The following is a 23,513-nucleotide window of genomic DNA, read 5'->3' as shown; positions in this document are numbered from 1 at the left end:
CAACAGTTATTCAATAATGAAGAAACACCAACAAAAAATAAATGAATCACCAGAATTTAGTTTTGAGAGAAAATGAACATAACAGTTCAACTAGGTGCCCGTGGGCATCAATTCTTCATTCAGATGAGTCAAATGTCCATAACGCTTCACTCCAAGGCAGGTGAAGTCATTCAGATGAGTCAAAAGTCCATAACGCTATGGTCCAAACGCAGATTTTATGTCTTGTACATGACTATTAACAAATCTGATGGGGCCTGGAACCATTTTGATAACATTAGCAGCACTAAGCCTACCTTGTCTTTCAACTGGGGAGCGGGACCATAACAGTTTTCCATTTTTGGAAGTGAATGTGTAAATTCTTGAAGGTTGAGAGATGACAGGAGGGTCAAAATGTGGTAGCTCAATTTTATCTTTACCATGTTCTCCCCATAAAATTAGGAATAGTCACAAAAAATCTAGCTGAAAAAATTATGTTAACCATGTTTTTAGCATTAGTAGACATTGAACAGGGTCAAATTGACCCCAAACATAATAGGAGGGTTAAGGGATCATTGGAAAGGCATTTGCTCATTATTTACTCACAAGTGATAAAACACAACCCATATACATAACACACTTGTTGCAATTTCCTTCAGTTCCCAGACACACATTTTAAAAGTGTGGTCATTAGTTTGCAGCTAATCTCCAGTAGCCCTCAAGTGTGTAACAATATTTCCTTCATGACCCATGCCCCTTAAGACCTTCACTCAAACCAATCAAAACAATTCTGGCCGAGGAGAAATGTAATTCCATGAAACATTATCAAGCCATCTGTCAGCCCGACAGCAGATCGGGCATATCAGAACACGATTTGTTTAAACAAACACTGGCAACAAATATATTTTACTGTGATGTCACAGTAAAATGATACAGCTGGGCGGGGTGTACTGTAGAAAACAAAACCTGCTGAACAGAAAGTAGATGATAAAAGAGAGCAACTTCCTTCCAAACTTATTGGAAGGCTTGAAAAACAACAAGTGAAGATTACATGATTTTGTCCCTTCATTAAAACACTGGTGAGTCCATCAACGGTCAAATATTTACTGTATATTTAATTAGCACACTGTATATTATCACAACTGGTTAAGTGTCTCCAGTTCTGTTCATACAGTGCTAGGCTCGGCTCGTGGCAGAATAACACTATTTTTGTCAAATGAATTGGCAGACATAAGAAACTTTGCCTGCAGTGCTGAACGTAGAGTATGCTAAACTACACACTAAATATTCTCTTGTTTTTAGCCAAACTGAGATGTGTTGAGAATGCTGTGCTCTGAAATTGCATTTTTATTGTTTGTTTGATAAGTAATTTTTCAATATATTCTACAGTGTTTGACAAATTATGCATGAATATCAATAATAGTTATGCATGAACTATGCATGAAATTATGCATGAACTTCGATAACAGTTAATAATTTGGTAACAATTACTGTGAAATAGTTGGGAAATAACGCTTAACTACATTAATTAAATAACAATATTAATTAATACATTTACAGATGTTTGTAAATGTAGGAATAATTATTTTTAACTTGTGTGTAAATAATGAGCAAATGCCTTACTAATGATCTATTAACAGACATTATAATAAAGTGTTAACCAAACTTATCTGGCTACCAGGTTTAAAATCACATAACACACTTCCTGTCTCAACAAAAGCCGCGTTTCCACCGCAGGAACTATACCCCGGAACTAGGAACCTTTTGAGGAACTCAGTGCGTTTCCACCGCAGGAACTAGGGTCTAAATTTAGTTCTGGGGGCTTTGTTTTACCCCCCAAAACGTTCCTGCTCGGGGGGTAGTACTTTCCGAAAGTACAGGAACCTTTTGGGTGGAGCTTGCAGCGCTGAACATTTCTGATTGGTCGAGTACTCGTAGCATTTGTGTTGTATTTATTTTCCGCCATTACCCGCCATGTTTGAAAATATGCAGCGGCAAACCAATTTATTTTCATAATAACTTCAAATCAAACTTGTATGTTATGCGGCGCAGTAGCCTACTTTTTGTTATAGCCTGTCAACGTCTTGGAATTATAACGTGTGCTCTTCTGTTCTTTTTTTGCTTTAGTATTCGTTTTATAAAATGCTAAGCATTCGTTCTGGGACAGCATATTACGTAGGCTACCAAAACATTCAAACGGATTAATTCGGTTGCTGAATATTTTCTTCCGGATTTTCTTTGTTAGCCCGTTGTAATTGACTCAAAACGTTTGATACAGTTATGTGAGGTATGCGGTAGTTCTGCATAATTAACATTGGTGATACAGTACAAGCAAACTGGAAATCACCTTCCGCACTTTTTATCCGGGTAAAATAACAGGTTAATTCTAGTAATCTTCCCTTTAGCTTTTTCAGACTGCCGTAATTTTACTCAATTTTACTGCCATTTTTCAATTCCACGAAAAGACCAGGAAGACTATGGACTAATTTATGGTGCATGGTTCGCATCTGGAGGGCACACTTCGCTGCTCGGCTAGCAGTAACTTCGAAGGAAAGTAAACGGTGGCTGTACCACTACTAATTTACATTTTCACGCAAGTCCGAGTTTTCGTTCTATTCTTGTCATGTTGCGATTAGCCTATATGGAATTGACGACGAGAAAGTAATAAAACAGCAAATTGTTTACAACGTGTGCATGTTTTCTGCTGTTAATGAATGTGTTTGAGAGGATATATGAAAATCAATAAATACAAAAGTAACCATATATAGTCATTGTTGGTAACCAGTTGTATATAAGTGGAATAAACCCCTCCGGTCTGTCCCGGTTATTAGAAAATATTCGGTGGTAGTATGGGGTTACAGAAGAAATCATATGACAGATGGACCGACGACAACGTCAGTGGGCTAATTTGCCTAATCTTCGCGGTACTTTAGACCCCGGTGGAAACGCAGACAACCATTGGCTGAAGGAACCTTTTAGTTCCTGGTAAAGTAGTTCCTGGGACTGAAAGTTCCGGGTAATTTTGGTGGAAACGCGGCTAAAGTAAAATATGCAGTACCTTACTGTATTTTATAACAACAAATATGACAGAATCTAGTGCCTGATAAAGTATGATCCCCATCTTTAAAACCGTTTTATCTTGAGTTTTATCTTGAGTTTATAGTGTCTGTCAGTCTTGTTTATTCAATCAAAGAGACTCAGTCAAACCGCCCTTAAGCTTATACGATTCTGCCAAATGCTCATATGGTCTGAAATGTAAGAAACAGAAAAAGGTGTGGCCTGAAAATTGTGCCACAAGAAGGGGGAGGGGCCTCTGTTTAAGGACAAGTAGATGTTGGAGGATTGCTACAGGGATTTGCTTCCATTCAGCCAGAAGACTATTAGTGAGGTTAGTGGCTGATTGGGCGATTAGGCCTGGCTCGCAGTTGACTTTCCGATTGATCCCAAAGGTGTTGGATGAGGTTGAGGTCAGGGCTCTGTGCAGGCCAGTCAAACTTTTACACACCACTCTCAACAAAATCATTTCTGTATGGACCTCGCTGTATGCCAGGAGGCATGTCTTGCTGAAACAGGAAAAGGCCTTCCCCAAATTGTTGTCACAAAGTTGGAAGCACAGAATCATCTAGAATGTCACTGCATTAAGATTTGCCTTTACTGGAACTAACGGGCCTAGCCCAAACCATGAAAAAACAGCCCCAGACCAAGGGGTGTCCAGATACTTTAGGGCATATTGTGTATATACAGCACAGACATGTTCAAAAAGTGAAGCTGTCTACCCCTGGTGAATGAGGCCAGGTGCGTTCTGTCAACCTGTGACTTAAATAATATATAATACTACAGTATTAGTACTTCTAATGCAAATTGTAGGACAAAGACAGGATTTAATGGTCAAAAAAGTCATAATTTCAGCTGCCTTAAAGGCTGGGCCCTAAGTCACCGATTTGAGCCTCAAGTTTGCCAGCATTCCTTGTGCAACTTCCTGTCAGAGTGCCAGATGGGATTGCTCTCTGTGTGCAGGCGAGTGGAGGAGCCATGGCAGGGCAAAAGGCTTTTAAATATGGATATCACACTTTATCTGTCTCTGTGCAGACAATTTACATTATAATGTAAAACTGGTGTTCTATTGTTATAAAATATTCTTGTTTAATGACAGAAAATGGCTTTATTTTTATATTGTCCGAAATTAGACTTTTCTTCTTCTGTGGTAGACGCCTCTGTTCATTGGTCAGTGTGACGTGACGTAGTTGTATTAGTACTGTGCCGTGTCCTGAAACTGTTGTACATTTTGCACTTTGTCATATATGGCACATTGGATTTCCATACGTTACATACCTTATAGTTTGTTTCTCTATTACAACATTGTTGCGTGTTGCCATTATTGTGCCTTTTATCTAATGCCAGTGTCTGTCAGTACACAGTGTTTGTCAGTTCAGTCCTAACAAAAAGGTTGTAATCCCACAACTGTCACAGTACGGCAATCAACCAGCGCAATCCATTATCGGCTACATTAATGTTGCAACCTAGAAAAATAGACACCAAAGCCTCATTATATTGCTATCTGCCGAACAAATCACAGAATCAATATTTTGGTTTAGCAAGTAACACTGCACATTGTTTGCAGTGGTCCACAGTGTGAGAAGGGTCAGGGTGGAGCAGGATTTTGTTCTAGCCTAGCACTATTCTGACCTGATTCAACTTACTCAGATCATGATTGAAGACCAGTGACTAAATTATCAACTCAAGAACATTTAACTAAAACCATGGTGGATTAGAAATACTTGCAAGTTTGCTATGCATTATTATCTAAAAATAATTTTCTATATAAACCATCAACAGTAGGAAAAATACACTAAATGACTTAATTACTTAATCCTTAAAAAATGCATAAAAGAAGAATGAGGACAAATTAATTTTTTTTTCTTTAATTTCAATATATTAATTGCGTTTATCTTAAAATGGTCAGGATTTTAAGGTTGGAGGCAAGAAGACAGACTCTCTGGTTTGAAGCTCATTTGTCCTTAAAAAGAAGGCCCCATCTCCCTGCACTTGCAAATCTGAGCGTTTAGCAAAATCTTTAATTAAATTTGGTTTGTCTGAATTTCTTTGATTGAATCATTGAATCAACCCCATTTTCCCCTCAGAGAAACACAGGACAGAGGAGACTGTTCCAGAGACTGCTCCCATGGCTCAAGCAGGTCCTTCTTCCGGGACTGCAGGCACTCACACGGGTGTTGACGAGTGTAAATCCGAGGGATGCATCTGCTGCAAGCATATAAAGAAGGGCATTGATAAATTTCAGAGCACAGCTACAGGAAAACAGTACAACATCACACAATATCTGACTTGTAAGACACGAAGTGTCGTCTACATCATCCAGTGTAAAAAAGAACATTGCATGGCGCAGTATGTTGGGTCGACTACGAGCACACTGCAAAGAAGATTCAATGACCACAGCAACTCCATCAGATATCGCCAGCGTCTGCCAATTTCGGGTCATTCCAGCCACAATGACCATTATCTTGAAGATATGATTGTATATCCAATTGAGCAGGTCACTGGTTCTAAAGCACTAAAAGACAGGGAACTCTACTGGATCAGAGAGCTTAAAGCAGTGGCCCTTGGACTAAATCCGGAGCCAAGTAAATGCGGTAAGAGTGTTTCACTGTGTGAGTAAATTAGACTGGATTCATATAAATTTTGCGGAGAAGGGTTAAAGTGCTTTGGTTGTCCAGCAAATGCAGATACAAATTTCAGTGTTTATAAAAACACAGTTTTAGGAATCACATTTTTCCAATTAGAGTTTATTCTAATGAGTGGTATATACAAAAAATCACAGTGCATTCATTACAAGTATGTTTTGTTCCAAGTATGGTCATTCCAGTCTGAGAATTCTTTTCAAATCTTTTTTGGTCCAAAAATCTATTCTGAAAAATCTGTTTAATAGTTTTTCTATAACGGGTTGGAACAAGGCCAATTTTTCAGAAACCCCAAAGTCATAAACTGATCAAGAGGATTGAGGGGTATTTTCAAAGACATAAAAAGAACAAGACTGTCATCTTACTGGAATTCCTATTCATTGTTATCAGCCACCGTCATCACAGCCAGTATAAGATAATGTCCCCCTCAATCCCTGTATACTTTGTGATAATTTGATTACAGTGTCTGTGAAGTAAGTGATATGCTGGCCACTGAAGTTGCTATGACCAGTATATTTGGCATTAGTGCTGGATTTTTAAAAATAAAAAAAGCATTCTGTTGGACTTAATGGAGTGAACTAGCTAGGCACCACAACAACAGAAAATGATTGGTAAGATACTGGCATTTGGTTACACTGACCTGACTAGCAAACATTGTCTCTTACTGTATATATATGCTGTACATAATATATTAGGATTAAAAAAAAATATATATAATATCATTTAATTCACCAGTTTGAGTTTAGAATGAACAGTAAAATAAAAAGTAGTTATGTACCACCAAATTCACAGCTGTGGCATTGTCACACTTCTATTAGCATTAGAAATCCTAATTCATAGCCCTGACATAAAGCTTTCAATGTTCTCTTTGTGTAGGAGAGCAGTCACCAGATGATGATGAGGAAGGATCAGAGGGACCAGCTGGTATACAATTGGAAGAATCACGTTCGTCAGGAGAAAATAAGCACGGTATGCATTTTTTGGGCGGGGTTGAGCCTGTAGTTGGGTTTCACTGTTTTCAAATCTGATAGCACTGGAGGGGTATACTGTAGAAAACGAAACTTACTGGACAGGAAGTAGATGATTAAAGTGTGAATCTTCCTTTCAAACTCATTGGGAGGCTTGAGAAACAAGTGAAGATTCCATGAGTTTGTCCTTTCCTTGAAACACTCGAGTCTCTCAATTATTTAGCTACTGAATGCATAATTATTACACAATATCGATAGCACGTTGCTGTATTGGGATATAAGGAAATCGTTCCAACCGGTTATATGTATAACCTGGGATGTGTAACCCACACTGGCTGTCTCCAAAACAGTGTTCATACAGTGAGTGGCTCTAGATTTACACTTCTGGTGGTTAATGGCAAAATATTTTTGAAAGATGAAGTGGTAGAGATGATGAGACGTTGCCTGGAGTGCGGAACGTGGAGTGTGCTTAACTACACACTCCGGGAATACTCTCTTGTTTTAGCCAAATTTAGGTGTGTTGATGAAGTTGTGTTCTGTAATTCTATTTTTATTGTTTGTGATAAGTACTTATTGTTTTATATTTAGCAAATGCATTTGTATGACAAACTTCTTGGGCTGGAAAGTTTAAAATATCAGTCAAAATATTTCCTGTCTCAACAGTCAGAAATGCTGGTTGGTCTGCAAAATTATGGAAGCATATCCGCGCCAAAATTCAAATAAAATACAAATCGGCAATTGCATTTCGTTTTCATTCGATCGGCGCAAAAAACATTACATAGGCTAATTCAAATGAAAATGCAACCCTTGTTACTGTTATGTTAATGTACGCACTATATCTGACGATTTAAAAATGTAAATAAAAAGTCAATTTCATAAACAGTTTCTCTAGCCTGCTACGATACATACGGGTGCTGGTGAGAAAAAATCTTTTGACTGAATTTTTTTTCTTGTTCTGGTGTCCAGGTTGTCCCACATGTGCAACACAAAGTGTAGGCCTAAATTAGCATTTGGCTATTATTGAGTTTCTAATTAGCAGTCTTAAAAATATATGAATCATTTAAAATCATAAATAGTCTATTTAGTATTACATGCGTGAGCCTCCTTAATAGAATAGAATAATTATAAAGTCAGCGTACAATCCCAGTAATCAGTTCCTTTAATCGCTTAATCAGAGTACTGCAAAAAATAAATAAATTTAAAAAAAAATACTTTTGCTAAATACGTTTCTTTTCTAAAAGGGGCTGAGAGGTGTAGACATTACTTAAAATAACTGTAATGGTTAAATGAACGTTGGATTGGATTGCATCTTAACAGGTCAAACACAAAACTGTTGGCAACTGAATGACAGAACATAATTCTCTCAGGTTCAGCCTTGAATACATGAAAAAAAAAAAAAAAACTGCCAATTGGGATGAAATAACTCCATCTGTTCACAATCCAGTTTCTCAGTTAAAAAAAAAAAATTATTAATAATGGTGCCGTTTCGTGCATTCTGGGCCAGTGGCTGCTGGTGATAAACATTTGGAGGCGGGGGGGTGCGTTGTCATATTTACACGCCTGCAGATCAGTTATTAAAATACTTGGTAGATTTGTTAATCACCGCTGACAGTGTTAATTTTTATTCGGTAGAAAGTGATTCGCGAACGATCGGTCGCCTAGCGTCACCCAGCAAGTGAACACCAAAAACGGCGATGGAGTAGCTAGTAGCAGTTACTGGCTCATTAACTGACTGTGGCGAAAACCTACGACGATAACTTGCTTGGTTAACAGCAGGTCTACCAGACAGTTATACGAAAATTAGCCTAGTCAAATCACCAGTAGCCTACACATCTCTGATTGATTGACCAGCAGTGTAGTCAATGTTCTTCCCCTGTGGTTCATATTGCTAATGCGTGAGCTAACCACGGATAGCCTACCTAGCTCACTGGCAAGCTGATATGCTAGCTAAGCATATTCGTTTTGCTGAGAAACATAAATTGAAGATAACTGAACATAATTGTATTTTTAATGTCATACATATAACGTGATTACATGACACAGTACAGTCACGGATGGAAATTAAACTCCGTAAACTTCTGATGATATATTTTAAAACATAACGGCAGACAGTCAGCTAGCCTCAAGTTCGTTCTACAATTGTTCGTTCAGGTTGATGGGCTTTTCCGCACCGGACTGTCAATCACATTGTAAAAATCACAGAGCCGCTTAACTCTATGGTTTTGGCTCCAAATCGACAACATGGCCGCGCCTGCCATTGAGCTTCAAAACGTGTTTTAGAGACCCACGGAGAGTCAATGGGTGACGTCACAGTAGCTTTGTCCATATTTTTTACAGTCTCTGTGTATAACATGTCTGATTTTGCTTTTGGAATAGCGTTTTATAGGTCAACGTAACCAAACTTTTTCTTATCTGCCAATGTCTAAATAAATAAAACGGTAGGCTACTTTTGCGCTCAGCACGCAGTTCGCGAGTTGATATTACGTCTTTTTTCCGTTTTTTCTCAATGTCGTATTTATTATGTGAAATGTGCATTCATGTGTTATTATTCTATCTGTCTCTGTGGCGCTCTGAAATGTGCATTCTCTGCTAAACTGAGCAATGGATTGGAATATGTGTCTGACGTAGTGTTGCACGGTATACCAAAACTTCACTATACCAAAACTTCAGCACTTTCTCGGCACTTAAAAAAAAAAAAAAAAACGGTTCGGTATTAGAATATTCCGACGTTCGGTAGTTTTGAGTCAAATGTAAAAGCCAGGGAAAATTGTCTCCCGCATTACTGATTGAGAGGATGAAAAGTGTAATTTGTCAGAATCTTCGCTAGAAGGCAGTAGCAACTAAGGTTGCCAAGTGAGGTGACTTGCGCTTGTGCACTCAGCTCCTTGATACAGCGCAAGCTTTGACTCAGTTCACTTCAGTAGCAATAGGTGTTCCAATTTGGAAATATTTTATTATAGATAGATGCTGTATTGTTATTAAAATATGCTGTTTTTAAATCTATTTAAAGGTGAAAGACCTGTTTTAAAGGTTATTTATTTACAACTGTTTAATTTTTTAAATATATTTAACATATTTTTCTATTGTTCAGTGTTGTAACACTATGCAGCCACTCCTGTTCCTGGGTCCAATTAGCCTGGCCAATTATCTAATTCTTATCCAATTATCCAATTGGCCAGGTCTAATTAGCTTGACCCAGGGCAGGTGTGGCTGCTTAAATCAGCCATCCCCACACCACAATACTTAAGAGAAAAAATTAATAAAAAAATTGCTTTAGCTAATATTTAATACCTTGATAGAAAATTACTTAAAATACAGGAATAAAAGACAGACAGATGCAAGGAAGAAGCACTGTGAGAGAGGAAAAGAAGAGGGGAGGTGATAAATGCTACAGTTGAGAAATAAAATGGACTCATCCCCTCCGTTCATGTTTTTTTTAAATGAACAAAATTTCAGAGCTGCTACCAATGCCTTTACACATCCTCCGCCCATCTCTCCATCTCTCCTTCCACTGAAAGCACAGAGCTGCAGACGTTACTTACTGTGCAAGTGTGCAGAAGGCAGGTGGAGATCTGTGTTACCCCTTCGTCTGCAGGACAGCATTATGACTCCCTTCTTCCACTGTGGAAAGAAACGACCTCTTTTACATTCCCTCCCTCCTTATTTCTGTCTACCTAGATCTCTCTCTCTCTCGATCTGTCTTTCTCTATTTCTTCTTGTCCTTCCCTCCTCCAAAGGATGTGTTGTCTATCTTGGATTCAGAGAAGAGACAATATTATACTGGCGTCTCTCTCTCTCTATCTCTCTCTCTCTCTCTCTCACGCACACACTCTTATGCTCTGTCTGAGATACCTCTTTGCTGAACCAAATGTGTGGAACTAAGTAGGAGAGAAAGAGTGAAGGAGATGATGCACACACACACACACACACACACGTTTGTATTGCTACACTTGTGAGAACTTCCCATTGACTTACATTCATTCTGTAACCTCTACCCCTAACCCCAACCACTACATGCCTAACCTTAACCCTAACTGTTATGGTTTAAAACCCGTGTCTGCAGCCGACAAGTTTAAAAACACGGACACTTGATTTGTGTGCAGCCATTCTTTCGCAATTTTAACATCGCCAGCAAATATTTTTTTTAATGATTGTGTATGGAAAGGCGCATCCTAGCGGGTGTCGGGAACTTTACCGTTGCGCCTGTTTGAATGTAACTGTAACACTACCGCTGTTTGTAATAGCCAGAATAGGTCTGCTGGCAAAAACGGCGATAACTAATAAAAACGGAAATGTGCAATAAGTCATTTGCTTTAGATATATGAAACAGGCAGTACAGTATTGCAAACCATTACGCAGTAAATGAAATGAGTGTGCTGCGTAGTTACTTACATGGTGTGTTTGAGTGGGCTGGCAAGCAGAGTGTGGGACAGACCATCGTAATTTCTAGAGGGGTTGCCGCGGGTGCAACCACTTTTTTCTAATATGCGGGGGGGAGAATAAAATAAACTGTATGTGTGATTTGTCCTAGGGGAGGGGATACAGCATTATAAGAGCTGTGGTGAAGGCCCTGAGGGTTGGTTGAGTTTTGCAGCTGTATGTAGTGTTTGTGGGGTCCAGGCAGGACATAGCCCTTGACTACACATTTTGTTTATTTTTGTACAGTTCTTATATTTATTTTGTTGGGTATTAGGGCACTGTTTATTATCTGCCCTGGAGTTTGGGAACCACCTGTAAAATAAATCACTGTTTTCTCCACTTCGACGTCCCGCTTGCTTTGTCTAAGCCTCCATCCGCCGGGGCACCCTAACACTAACCTTAACCTAATTCTAACCCTAACTCTAAGTCCTAACCCTAAAACAGCCTCTTGAACTTGTGGGGACCAGCAAAAGGTCCCCACCTTGCGTAATTTTCCTCATCTTTCTATCCTTGTGGGGACATTTGGTTCTCACAAAGATAGTAATACATGCCCCCACACACACACACTCACACACAGAAATACAAAAACAAGTACACATACACACACACAGACAAAACCCAACCCATATACATTACACAGTTGTTGCAGTTTTTTTTTTTTTGCTGTAATTTAAGTGCTAATTTCCATCTCGACTCGCACCGAACAAGAGTCATCAAGATGGATTTTTTTAGGCAGCATGGCTTTCCACGGATCTGTGGCGTTACTGACGGCACGCACATCAGGATTCAGGCACCCCCATGTGCGTGCCATCAATAACGCCAATTTGGGTTTCTTCGTTCCATATCAACGGTCCATATCAAACGGTCCATATCAAAATTTGGTTCGTTAGCTAGTTGATTATTATTATTATTATTATTATTATTATTATTATTATTATTATTATTAGATAACTAGTTAGACTATGTTAGTTATTTTACTATTTAATTCGTTAAAATTACCGTTAGAGATGCAGTAGCTTGTGAATCCGTTTAACTTAACCTCCTGAACAAGGGACAGCTGAGCCATCTCCATGGTAGCGTGGGGATTCCCCTGTTTTTACCGTAAGGCGATATGCCAATATACAGTAAAATACTTAAGAATTACCGTTATCTAACGAAAACATTTGAGAGGTTTTATGCAACGCACTTACAAGATCCCCTTGGGTAATGGGGAAATAATCCCTTAAGTAAAATATTTAAGGGAAAAACTTAAGGTGTTTTATGCAACCGGCCACAGTCCCTTACTTAAGGGCATATGAGACAACGATTTGTTTAAACAAACACTGGCAGCAAACATATTTTATTGTGATGTCAGAGCTGTTCTATGGAAACAGGTTATATATTTAATTAGCACACTGTATATCATCACAGCTGGTTAAGTGTCTTCAATTCTGTTCATACAGTGCTAGGCTCTTTATTTACACGTCTGTTGGCTCGTGGCAGAATAAGAATATTTTTGTAAAATGAATTGGCAGACATAAGAAACTTTGCCTGCAGTGCTGAACGTAGAGTATGCTAAACTACACACTAATATTTTTAGCCAAACTGAGATGTGTTGTGAAAGCTGTGCTCTGAAATTGCATTTTTATTGTTTGTTTGATAAGCAATTTTTCAATATATTTTATAGTGTTTAGAAAATTATGCATGAATATTGATAACAGTTATGCATGAACTATGCATGAAATTATGCATGAACTTCGATAACAGTTAATAATTTGGTAACAATTACTGTGAAATAGTTGGGAAATAATGCTTAACTACATTAATTAAATAACAATTTTAATGAATACATTTACAGATGTTTGTAAATGTAGGAATAATTATTTATTAGTTGTGAGTAAATACTGAGCAAATGCCTTACTAATGATCTATTAACAGACATTATTATGAAGTGTTAACCTAACTTATCTGGCTAACAGGTTTAACATCACATAATCAACATACTTCCTGTCTCAACAAAAAAAAACTTTTATCTCAAGTTTATAGTGTCAAGTTGGTCTTGTTGATTTAATCAAATAAATTCAGTCAAACCACCCTTAAGCTTATAAGATTTTGCCAAGTGCTCATATGGTATACAATATAAGAAAAAGGAAAAAGGTGTGGCCTGAAAATTGTGCCACAAAAAGGGAACATTGCTGCAGGGATTTGCTTCCATTCATCCAGGAGACTATTTGTGAGGTCAGTGACCAATGTTCCCTCTAATTTTTCATGTATCTGGGCATACACACAAGCTCCCTGAGCAAACTGAGGACTACTGTGAGCAACATTAGATATGCACGCTTTATTTTTAAATAAGTAATTTGGTCCACTTAAAAAAAGACAAAAATCTGAAAAATGGGATGTGTAGATGTTATACAGTATGTGAGAGTCCTGCTTTGGCCATGGGAAGAGTCCTGCTTTGCCTGGCTGAGGGTCCTGTTCTGGAAGATATGAGACATATACACCTTTCAGACATAACATTTTGCTTACATTAAAACATTCACATTTTGCACAATGACTTGTGCTGTAGCTTGTGATACAGTGCAAATTCCTGTAACACTTTGTATGTAAAATATCTAATTACACAGTTTTTCTTGGCATTTCTACTACCCATAAATGATCTAATAGTAACAACATTTAATGATTAATATCCATAAAGACAAAATCTTAATAACCGTCACTAGAATATGCACAAATCTGACTTAAATTTTACCTTATTTTTCACGTCTGTCCTTCTCACTTCTCCAATGGTTGTACACTTTGTCCAGGTTGATGGCTTCGTCTGCTTCTTGCTTTGACTTTATGCGCATCAGCTGGTCCAAATGTGTCACTTCAAGACGATTTCTGGATTTTGTTTTGATATGATTCATTAAACTAAATCCTCTTTCACAGTCGGCACTGGAAGCTTGAAATGTAGCACAAATATCCACAACTGACAGAATTGATGCATTCATTTTGATGGCAAGTAAAATATTGTCAATGAGAACTTTAACTTGTTCAGGGTCCGATTTTGTTTTGTGTGACAGCTCGTTCCTTTTCTCTCGCTCTTTTGCGCTCTCCCGCAATAATGTACCAATCCCCTGTCCCATCTTGAGTCTTCGTACAGTTTCGACAGCTTTTAAATGACTTTTATGCTGAACGTGACGCTTGAGATAGTCCAGCTTCCATTCAGTCCACATTTTTCCCTCTGAAAACTCACTTGCTACTTTGGCATCGCTGCATGTTTTGCAGAGTAGACCTTTCTCACTTGAAAAAGAAAAAATCTCACCCAATTTCACCGCTTTTTCTTCAATTTGCACATACTCTGACAGCCATTCCATCTTAAAAGAACTGCATTTCTTTTTTACTGTGGCTTGCTGAGTGGATGTGTCGCTGCCTGTTCGTTTCGCCATGATGCGGGGTTTGTATTAGCATCTATTAACCTGCTAGCTAACCTGCACGGCGCATATAGGCAGGGCCCAGACGCAAGCACCGTCAATGCCATGATTGGCTTCGTACCGTAAGTGAACCGTATCGTATCATTGGCTGGACACCTGTCACTCACTGAGTGAGAAACAAAAAAACAATATTATTGGGCGAATTAATTAGATTAGATTAGGTCTAATATTAGATATGAATTAATACGTTATGTTGATGTTGTTTATGCGCTGGATAGATTTTCTTGTGCGCTGAGAATGTGCGGGCAGTGCGCGATTGCGCACGCGCGCAGCTTAGAGGGAACATTGTCAGTGACTGATTCGGCAATTAGGCTTGGCTTGCAGTTGACTTTCAAATTGATCCCAAAGGTGCTGGATGGGGTTGAGGTCAGGGCTCAGTGCAGGCCAGTCAAATTTTTTCACACCACTCTCGACAATCCATTTTTGTATGGACCTTGCTGTATGCCCGGAGGCATGTCTTGCCACAAAGTTGGAAGCACAGAGGCTAAAATGTCATTGCATTAAGATTTGCCTTTACTGGAACTAAGGGGCCTAGCCCAAACCATGAGATAACAGCCCCAGACCAAGGGGTGTCCAGATACTTTTGGGCAAGTGGATGATCTTGTCGTTACTACAAAATCTTTACTCAGCACAGTGGGTCTTTGATCAACACTAATAACTTGCCGTGCTTTTTGTCGTATATTTTTCTAGCATACTACAGGTTGGTAAATACTGCACAATATAATCATTAGATTTTGAATGGTAAAGATATGTAGTGTCTTGCCGTTAAGGTTGAGATTAAGTATCATTTTACATGAAAATGTGTTAACGTGCCAGCCAAATCCAATTGTTTACGATGCTATTCAAATTCAAACCCTGTGTTTACTTTCTTTGCTGAGACAGAGAAGAAAATGAAAAGCCTCAAACAATCAAAGCCCAGCTTTGGGAAGGGAAGAGATACAGGACAAGATGAGGGGACTGAGAGAAAGTAGCCAGCCAGGCTACTCAGGGAAATCAAAAAAATGTCCCCTAGCGGGTTCAGATTTTGGACCTCGGTATTTCTAAAACCCTGGGTACGGCCATGATTGTGCAATTATGATTTTGACATTAGCCACCATTAGGAGCTTCAGGTAATAATTTAGCTAACGGCCTACATTCCTAGATAACTTTTCAATTGAATACTTTTTTTTTCATTAGGCCTATATGATGTGTGCCTATATAAGCTGATTCACTTATTTAATTATTAAATAAAAATGGAAATCATGAACAAAAACTTGGTTTTATTCATAATTGACAGTGTTTTACATCGCAACATGTTTTTTTTTTCTTACATTACAAACGTTTCTGTAAATACTTGAAAATGAAAACATGTTACAATATACAAAATAAATTATTTATATTTTTATTAAATATTTGAATGCAATTCACTTAACTGATGGTTTTAACTGATCAGTTTGTATAAGCACACATAATATATATTGAAATATTAATCATGAAAAAATTGTTTTAAGCAGGCGTACTCAAACTTTTGACTTGCAAGTGTATCATAATATAGCCCAGTGCAGTGCAAGTGATATTTTAGAATCAGGTCAAATTATACAATTTTGCCTGATCACTTCAACAGTCAAAACTAGAATTATGAAGAAAGGCTTGTGTGTGCGTGCAAAGCGAAGTGGTACGTGCAAAAGCATGTGAACTAAGTGTCACACTGACTATTGTGGTACTCAAAATATTTTCCTAAGGTTGGCAGGTCTGCTAATGTAAATAAAATAACATTATTAAAAGTAGATTGTATGCCTATACAGATCAGCTACCTATCACCTGGTAGCGCTATTCCTAAATCCTGTAACACCCCCCTCCCATCTTCGGATCTACACTGATCTCATACATGGCTTCTCTGGAATCCAATTGACGGAAATTCGTCGTAGCGACGGAGAACTTTAATCCCTGAGTGTCTTGGGATCTTTAATGACCACAGTGAGTCAGGACCTCGGTTTAACGTCTCATCCGAAAGACGACATCTCCTACGGCACAGTGTCCCCGTCACTGCACTGGGGCATTGGGGTTTTTTTGACCAGAGGGAAGATTGCCCCCTGCTGGCCCACCAACACCACTTCCAGCAGCAACTCAGTATTCCCTGGTGGTCTCCCATCCAAGTACTAACCAAGCCCACACCTGTTTAGCTTCAGGCAGTCAGCAGGAGCAGAGTGCGTGGTGGTATGGCTGCTGGCCATATTCATATTTATACTACTGTCTATAGTGTTTATATCTGATCTATAGAGTGTACATCGTATTCTTATCATACCTCGAGCTGCCTGCATTTCTTAGCATTCACATTTCCTACTGTCCATACTAGTGTTCACACTGTATATATCTCAGCGTATTCATACCACTCTGTTCATACTGTTCATACTGTATATATCTTAGCACATTCATATCTACCCTTACTGTTTATTACATGTATATATTATACATATGTACATTACACTTGAGCAACTTGAATATATATTATTTGAATTTTTTAACATTTGAATTTTTGATTATTAATTTGTGAACATGGAAATATAAAAGTGAAAATGAGTTACTGATAATTTGAATAGAGTTGAATTCAGAGGCAAAAAATTCATTGATACATAATTTCAATGCAAAAAAATTCAGTGCTAGAAATTCAAAGGCTTTCAAATTTCAAAATCTGGTGAGACAGATTTACTTCCATAAGCATACAGTCAAACACTAAATCAAATCAGCAAACAAAGAAGATGGCCTGGGCGAGAATCCAATACGAGAGCAAATATTCAGAAACACAAAATCATGGGGCAAAAAACTAGAAGGGCAAAGGCAATAATTTGAGTGGAAGAAAAGTCAGTGGTCATACACAAGATCTAATCAGCAGACAAAAATAGGGTCAAATACACAAAGTCAAATGAAGCAATCACTATACACAATACACTAAGCACAAGTTCGAAGAGCTAGTCTCCCCTGGTAGGAGGCACATGGCGGCTTTTTCAAGCCGAGTAACCGGAGATGGACAAACAAACTGGAAAGATAAAACACACATAACAAAAACATCCATCCATCCATTTTCTAACAACTTAGTCCAAATCAGGGTCGCAGTGGAAAAAGGACAAGCAGAGCAGCTGAGACGTCCCTTTTCCCAGCAACTTCCACCAACTCATCCCGGTCAATCCCAAGGCAATCCCAGGCCAGCTGGTGCATATAATCCCTCCAGTGTGTCCTAGGTCTGGTGGCCACCTCCCTGGTGGCTGTGGCCAGAACACCTCCAGAGGGAGGTGCCCAGGAGGCATCCTTATCAGATGCCCAAACCACCTCAACGGACTCCTTTCAATGTGGAAGAACAGTGGCTCTACTTTGAGTTCCTCCCAGACGGCTGAGCTCCTCTCCCTATCAAGGAGGGTAAGCTCTGCCACCCTACGGAGAAACCCCATTGCGGCCGCTTGTTTTTGCAGTCTCTCTCTTTTGGTCATTACCCACAGATCGTGAGCATACGTGAGAGTAGGGACGAAGATCGACTTGCATTTTGGCTCAGCTCCTTCTTCACCACCACCACCTGATACAATGCTACCGTTGCTGCGGCAGCTGCACCTAGATGGCAGCTGATCTCCAAATCCCTTTTCCCCTAATTTGTGAATAAAACCCCAAGATACTTGAACTCCTCCACCAGGGGCAGTTGGTCCCCCTTACTTAAAGGGGACAAACCATCTTTTTCCAGGAAAGGACAAAGGCCACAGACTTAGAGGTGCTGACCCTCGTCACTACCATGTCACGCTCAGCTGAAAACCGCTCTAGTGTACATCGAACAGTACGATGAGGTCAAGAGAATGATGTCATCCCCAAACAGCAGAGATGCCGCTCCTATGTCCCAAAATGGGACACATACCTTGGCTGTGCCTTGAGATCTTGTCCATGAATACCAAGAACAGGAGGAGAGCCAAAGCACACCCTTGGCGGAGTCCAATACCCACTTTGAATGAGCTTGACTTAATGCCAAGAATGCGAACACAGCTTTCGCTCCAAGTATACAGGAACCGAATGGCACACAACAGCAACCCCCGCATCCCACACTCCCTTAGCACTTCCCACAAGATACCCTGGGGCACACAGTCATATGCCTTCTCCAAATCCACAAAAGACATGCAGACTGGACAGGCAAACTCCCATATCCCCTAAATATTTGTGAGAGGGTTAAACATCGGTCTGCTGTTCCGTGGCTTGGATGAAACCCGCATTGTTCCTCCCGAACTTTCTCGGGGGGGCTGAGGAGTAAGATTTCCTGATAATTGGGGGACAAATTTCCTAAAAATGGGGACCCTCACCCCAGTCTGCCACTTCAACGGCACTTTTCCCAATGTCTACATGACATTGTGTATTTGTGTAAGCTACGACACACTAACAACATCCAGAGCCATCAACATCAAATCTCATCCAACCCCAATACTCTTCCACTTAGGAGCTCTCCAACCACCCGTGACTTCTGCCATAGAGATGGACTCTAATCCCCCAGACTGCTCCAGCTCAGCCTCCCAAAATAATTCAGGAGTTCCTCAAAGTGTTCCTTGCACCTTCCGACAATATCCGCAGCTGAGGTCAGAGTTTCACCATTCCTGCGAATAATAGCCTGGACAGTGTCCCGCTTTCCCCTCCTGAGATGCCGAATGCTTTTCCAGAACTACTTTGGGGCTGACCAAAAGCCCTACTCCAAGGCCTCTCCAAACTCCTCCCAAGCCCTGGTTTTTGCTTCTGCCATTGCTGCAGCAGCTGCCTTTTTCGCCTGCCATTACCTGTCTGCTGCATCAGAGGCTCCCTGTGCCTGGAATGCCTCTTTCTTGTCCTTAAATAAAGGCCCCACCCCCCTGTTTGTGTCATGATATTCAGGCAAAACCTTTCCCTGTTTCTTATATTTCAGACCATATGAGCATTTGGCAGAATCTTATAAGCTTAAGGGTGGTTTGACTGAATCTCTTTTCTTGAATCAAGGTGTCTGACACTATTAGGTGCTGCAACATAAAAAAATGTGCATATTCCAAATGCCAATGATATTAAAAAGGCATTAGCCTCACAGTTAAGACTTAATAGACGAATAAAGGAAAGTCATATCATAACTAACACCATGTGGAATTTAAGAAAGCTTTACATCATTTTTTCAGGCCACCAAAACCTAATTTGACCCCATTTTCCTCTCAGAGAAACACAGGACAGCGGAGATTGTTCCAGAGACTGCTCCCATGGCTCAAGCAGGTCCTTCTTCCAGGACTGCAGGCACTCGTACGGGTGTTGACACGTGTAATTCCCAGGGATGCCGCTGCTGCAGGCATATATGGAAGGGTGCTGTTAAATTTCAGAGCACTGCCACACGAAAACATTACAACATCACACAATATCTGACATGCAAGACACGAAGTGTCATCTACATCATCCAGTGCAAAAAATGCCCGGTGCAGTATGTTGGGAAGACTTCGACCACACTGCAGAGATCAGTCGAAGAACACAGAGCTTCCATCACAAATCAACAACGTCAGCCAGTCCCAGATCATTTCAACAACAATGACCATTGTCTTGATCATCTGATTGTATATCCAATTGAGCAGGTCAATGGTTCTGAAGCACTAAAAGAAAGGGAACTCTACTGGATCAGAGAGCTTGCAACAATGGCCCATGGACTAAATTTGATGCCAAATATATGTGGTAAGACTGCTTCACTACGAGTGTCAGACCTGGGTCAAATACAAATCCGTATGTATGTTGTTAAATGTAGTTATATGCATATTTGAAGTATTTTAAAATACATTTACACATGAAATACATTGTATTTGATTTATTTAATATTTTCATTGGAAACCAAATATTTCCCAAATAGTATTTAAAGAATACATTCCTTTAAATAAATACCTTCTTGGGAAACCAAATACTTTTTCGAATAATATTTAGAGCCTTATAAAAAAACAAATTTAAAACGTTTACATTACAGGCATTTAGCAGACGTTCTTATCCAGAGTGATTTACACTTTTTACAAATAATTTACATTGTATCCGATTATAACAGCTGGATACTGCAGCAGTGCAGGCTATGCACCTTGCTCAAGGGTGCAATAGCAGGGGAATCAAACCTGTGACCTTTAGGTTACAAGACCAACTCCTTACCCGTTATACTCTTGACTCCAACTCTTCCCTGTACCTTTCCTGTGTTTCATCTCACTGCTGTTGCTGCTAAGACACCTGAATTTCCCTCCGGGGATCAATAAAGGTTTATCTTATCTTATCTTATCTTATCTTATACTGTGATAGACAACAGAAATGATTGAGCCAGCAACAATGTAGGCTTCATGCTGAAGGGGGTATCCCAGAGTTCTTTGTACAATCTTTGTGAGTTGCCCTCGATGTGATGTCAGCAAGTTATAATACTGAGGGCACACCACCGAAACTACTACTATTTAAAAGTGATTAAAATACTTTAAATGTGTATTTGACCCAGGTCTGGTGAGTACTGTACTGTACTGTAGCAGGAGGGCTAAAGTGATTTGGTTGTCTGGCAAATTGAATGTAGGTATGAATTTCAGTGTACAAAAAATTAATGCTTTACTCTTTGTAAACTATTTCCAAAAACTGGTACAAACAACAGTTACATTTTCATAATTCATTCATTATAAATAATTTTCATTTACAATAACCCACAAGTTCATCAAAGGCTCCTACACTAGTCATAAACAGACATGAGCAACAAATAACAGATCATAACACAATTGTTGCACTTAAATTTTTGTGCTAATCAAACATACACATAATGCCTATCAATTCTCAGACACATTTGAAATGCAAGTGTGTTTATTAGCTTGTAGCTGATCTCCTGCTGTCCTCAAATGTAACAATATTTCCTTCATGACCCATGCCTCTTAAGACCTTCACTTAAACCAAACCAATCAAAATATTACATTACAGGCATTTAGCAAACGCTCTTATCCAGAGCGACTTACACAACTTTTACTTAGCATTTTTACATTGTATCCATTTATACAGCTGGATATATACTGAAGCAATTTCGGTTAAGTACCTTGCTCAAGGGTACAACGGCAATGTCCTTACCCGGGAATCGAACCTGCAACCTTTCGGTTACAAGCCCAGTTCCTTACCCACTGTGCCACACTGCCGCCCTGTAGACAACATACTTCCTGTCTCAACAGTCAGATATACAGTACCATACTGCATTGCATAACAACCAATATGACAGCGTGATTCTGCTAAACAAAAAATAATTAAGTAATTACAGTTCAAATTAGAAATCTAAATGTGTCACAATTATCATCCTTAAGCCAAGGCAGATGTAAATAGGACTTTCTTTACCTGTTAATTGACTGCAAATTGTATCAGCATTACCAATACTTCAGTATTACCCATTATTTAAGGGGTAATACTGCAGGAAATGCACTGTTAACTGTTCATTTGTTAAGACATGCACAAATCACGGTCACCCTGGGTTTCTGAATGGCTCAGAACCAGCACTCCTTGTGACAAGCTGGACCCTAAGTCACAGGTTAAACGAACACATCTGGCCTCATTCACCAGGGCTAGGCGGCTTCACTTTTTGAACCATATCCATGTCTGTGCTGTACATAGTCATATGGGTGAAAATGGGGTTTATTTAAAGTTTGAGACAGACAGATAATTTGGACTGTACACATAGAGCTCACTTGTCCTTAAACAGAGGCCCCTCCCCCTGCTTGTGCCATGTTCAGGCCACACCTTTTCCTGTTTCTTACATTTCAGACCATATGAGCATTTGGCAGAATCTGCTTAGGGGTGGTTTGACTGAGTCTCTCTGATTGACTCAAGGTGATACTGTCACTATAAGCTCCTGCAACATGAAGTACATATTCCTAATGTAAATAATGATTAAAAAATGTAATTAGCTTCACAGTTTAGGCTTAATAGACAAAGAAAGGTGAGTCATAACTAACACCATGTGGAACTACGCACATACATCATTTTCTTTCACCCCATCTTCCCCTCAGAGAAACACAGGACAGAGGAGACTGTTCCAGAGACTGCTCCCATGGCTCAAGCAGGTCGTTATTCTGGGACTGCAGGCACTCGTACGGGTGTTGACGCGTGTAATTCCCAGGGATGCCACTGCTGCAGGCATATAAGGAAGGGCACTGATAAATTTCAGAGCACAGCTACAGGAGAACAGTACAAAATCCCAGAATATCTGACATGCAAGACACGAAGTGTCATCTACATCATCCAGTGCCAAAAATGCCCGGCGCAGTATGTTGGGAAGACTACAACCACACTCCAAAGAAGATTCAAAGACCACAAGAGTGCCATCACACATGGCCATCATCGGCCAATCTCTGATCATTTTAACAACAATGGCCATTCTCTTAAAGATCTGATTCTATTTCCAATTGAGCAGGTCACTGGTTTTAAAGCACTAAAAGAGAGGGAATTCTACTGGATCAGAGAGCTGGAAACAATGGCCCATGGACTAAATCTGGTGCCATGTAAATATGGTAAGAGTGTTTCACTATGTTTGTAAAATATAAAGGATACATATGATTAAGTGGAGTGCTAAAGTGATTTAGTTGTTCAGAAAATTGCATGTAGAGACAAATTTCAGGGTTTACAAAAAATGATACCTTACAAAAATATTTTGAAGATAAATACAACCAAAAGTTAGTAGTCATATATAAACATGGACTACAAATACCATCATGACAGTGTTAGCCACTAAGAATCACATTTTTCCAATAAGAATTTATTGTTTATTATTTATAAGTAGTGGTATACTCTAAAAAAGCGGAGTGCATTCATTGCAGTGTAAGAATTACTTTGAAGTTGATCATTAATAATTAATTTGGGTAGGAACAAAGCCAATTTTTCAGAAACTCTAAGATCATGAACTGATGAAGAGGGCTGAGGGGTACTGGTAAAGATAAATAAAGAACACGACTCTCATCTTACTTGAATTCCCATTCACTGTTAACAGCCATTTTTTTTATCACGGT

The 23,513-nt window shown here is 39.3% G+C and overlaps 1 protein-coding gene and 2 long non-coding RNA genes across 13 annotated transcripts in view; 1 reads left to right on the top strand and 2 right to left on the bottom strand.

The window, feature by feature from the left end:
- Window positions 1-6,905: 6,905 nt before the first annotated feature.
- The window catches only part of LOC135235920 (nuclear GTPase SLIP-GC-like), a 200,763-nt gene continuing 184,155 nt past the window's right edge, over window positions 6,906-23,513 (top strand). For 8 of the 11 annotated variants that reach the window (XM_064302024.1, XM_064301998.1, XM_064302015.1 and 5 more), the window contains exons 1-3: window positions 6,907-7,000; window positions 19,696-20,196; window positions 22,518-23,018. In XM_064302024.1, coding sequence (XP_064158094.1) covers window positions 6,958-7,000; window positions 19,696-20,196; window positions 22,518-23,018 — 1,045 coding nt within the window. In that variant the 5' untranslated portion in view covers window positions 6,907-6,957. Of the gene's footprint in view, window positions 7,001-19,695; window positions 20,197-22,517; window positions 23,019-23,513 lie in introns of all 11 variants that reach the window. The other 3 variants (XM_064301989.1, XM_064302050.1, XM_064302040.1) reach the window with 2 other exon arrangements.
- LOC135235978 (uncharacterized) overlaps window positions 13,067-23,513 on the bottom strand; it is a 34,518-nt gene continuing 24,071 nt past the window's right edge. The window contains exons 2-3 of the long non-coding RNA XR_010324476.1: window positions 16,426-19,816; window positions 13,067-13,294 (exon numbers count right to left, since the gene is read on the bottom strand). This is a non-coding gene — a long non-coding RNA (uncharacterized LOC135235978). The remainder of the gene's footprint in view (window positions 13,295-16,425; window positions 19,817-23,513) is intronic.
- On the bottom strand, window positions 13,360-14,003 carry LOC135235967 (uncharacterized). The gene is made up of 2 exons (XR_010324472.1): window positions 13,791-14,003; window positions 13,360-13,518 (listed from the first exon to the last, which is right to left on the bottom strand). It is a non-coding gene; the product is annotated as an uncharacterized LOC135235967 (long non-coding RNA).

This window comes from Anguilla rostrata, chromosome 1 (assembly GCF_018555375.3).
Source record: "Anguilla rostrata isolate EN2019 chromosome 1, ASM1855537v3, whole genome shotgun sequence".
NCBI lineage: Eukaryota > Metazoa > Chordata > Actinopteri > Anguilliformes > Anguillidae > Anguilla > Anguilla rostrata.
The sequence above is the reverse complement of the archived record's forward strand: the minus strand, read 5'-3'. Positions and strand labels throughout refer to the sequence as shown.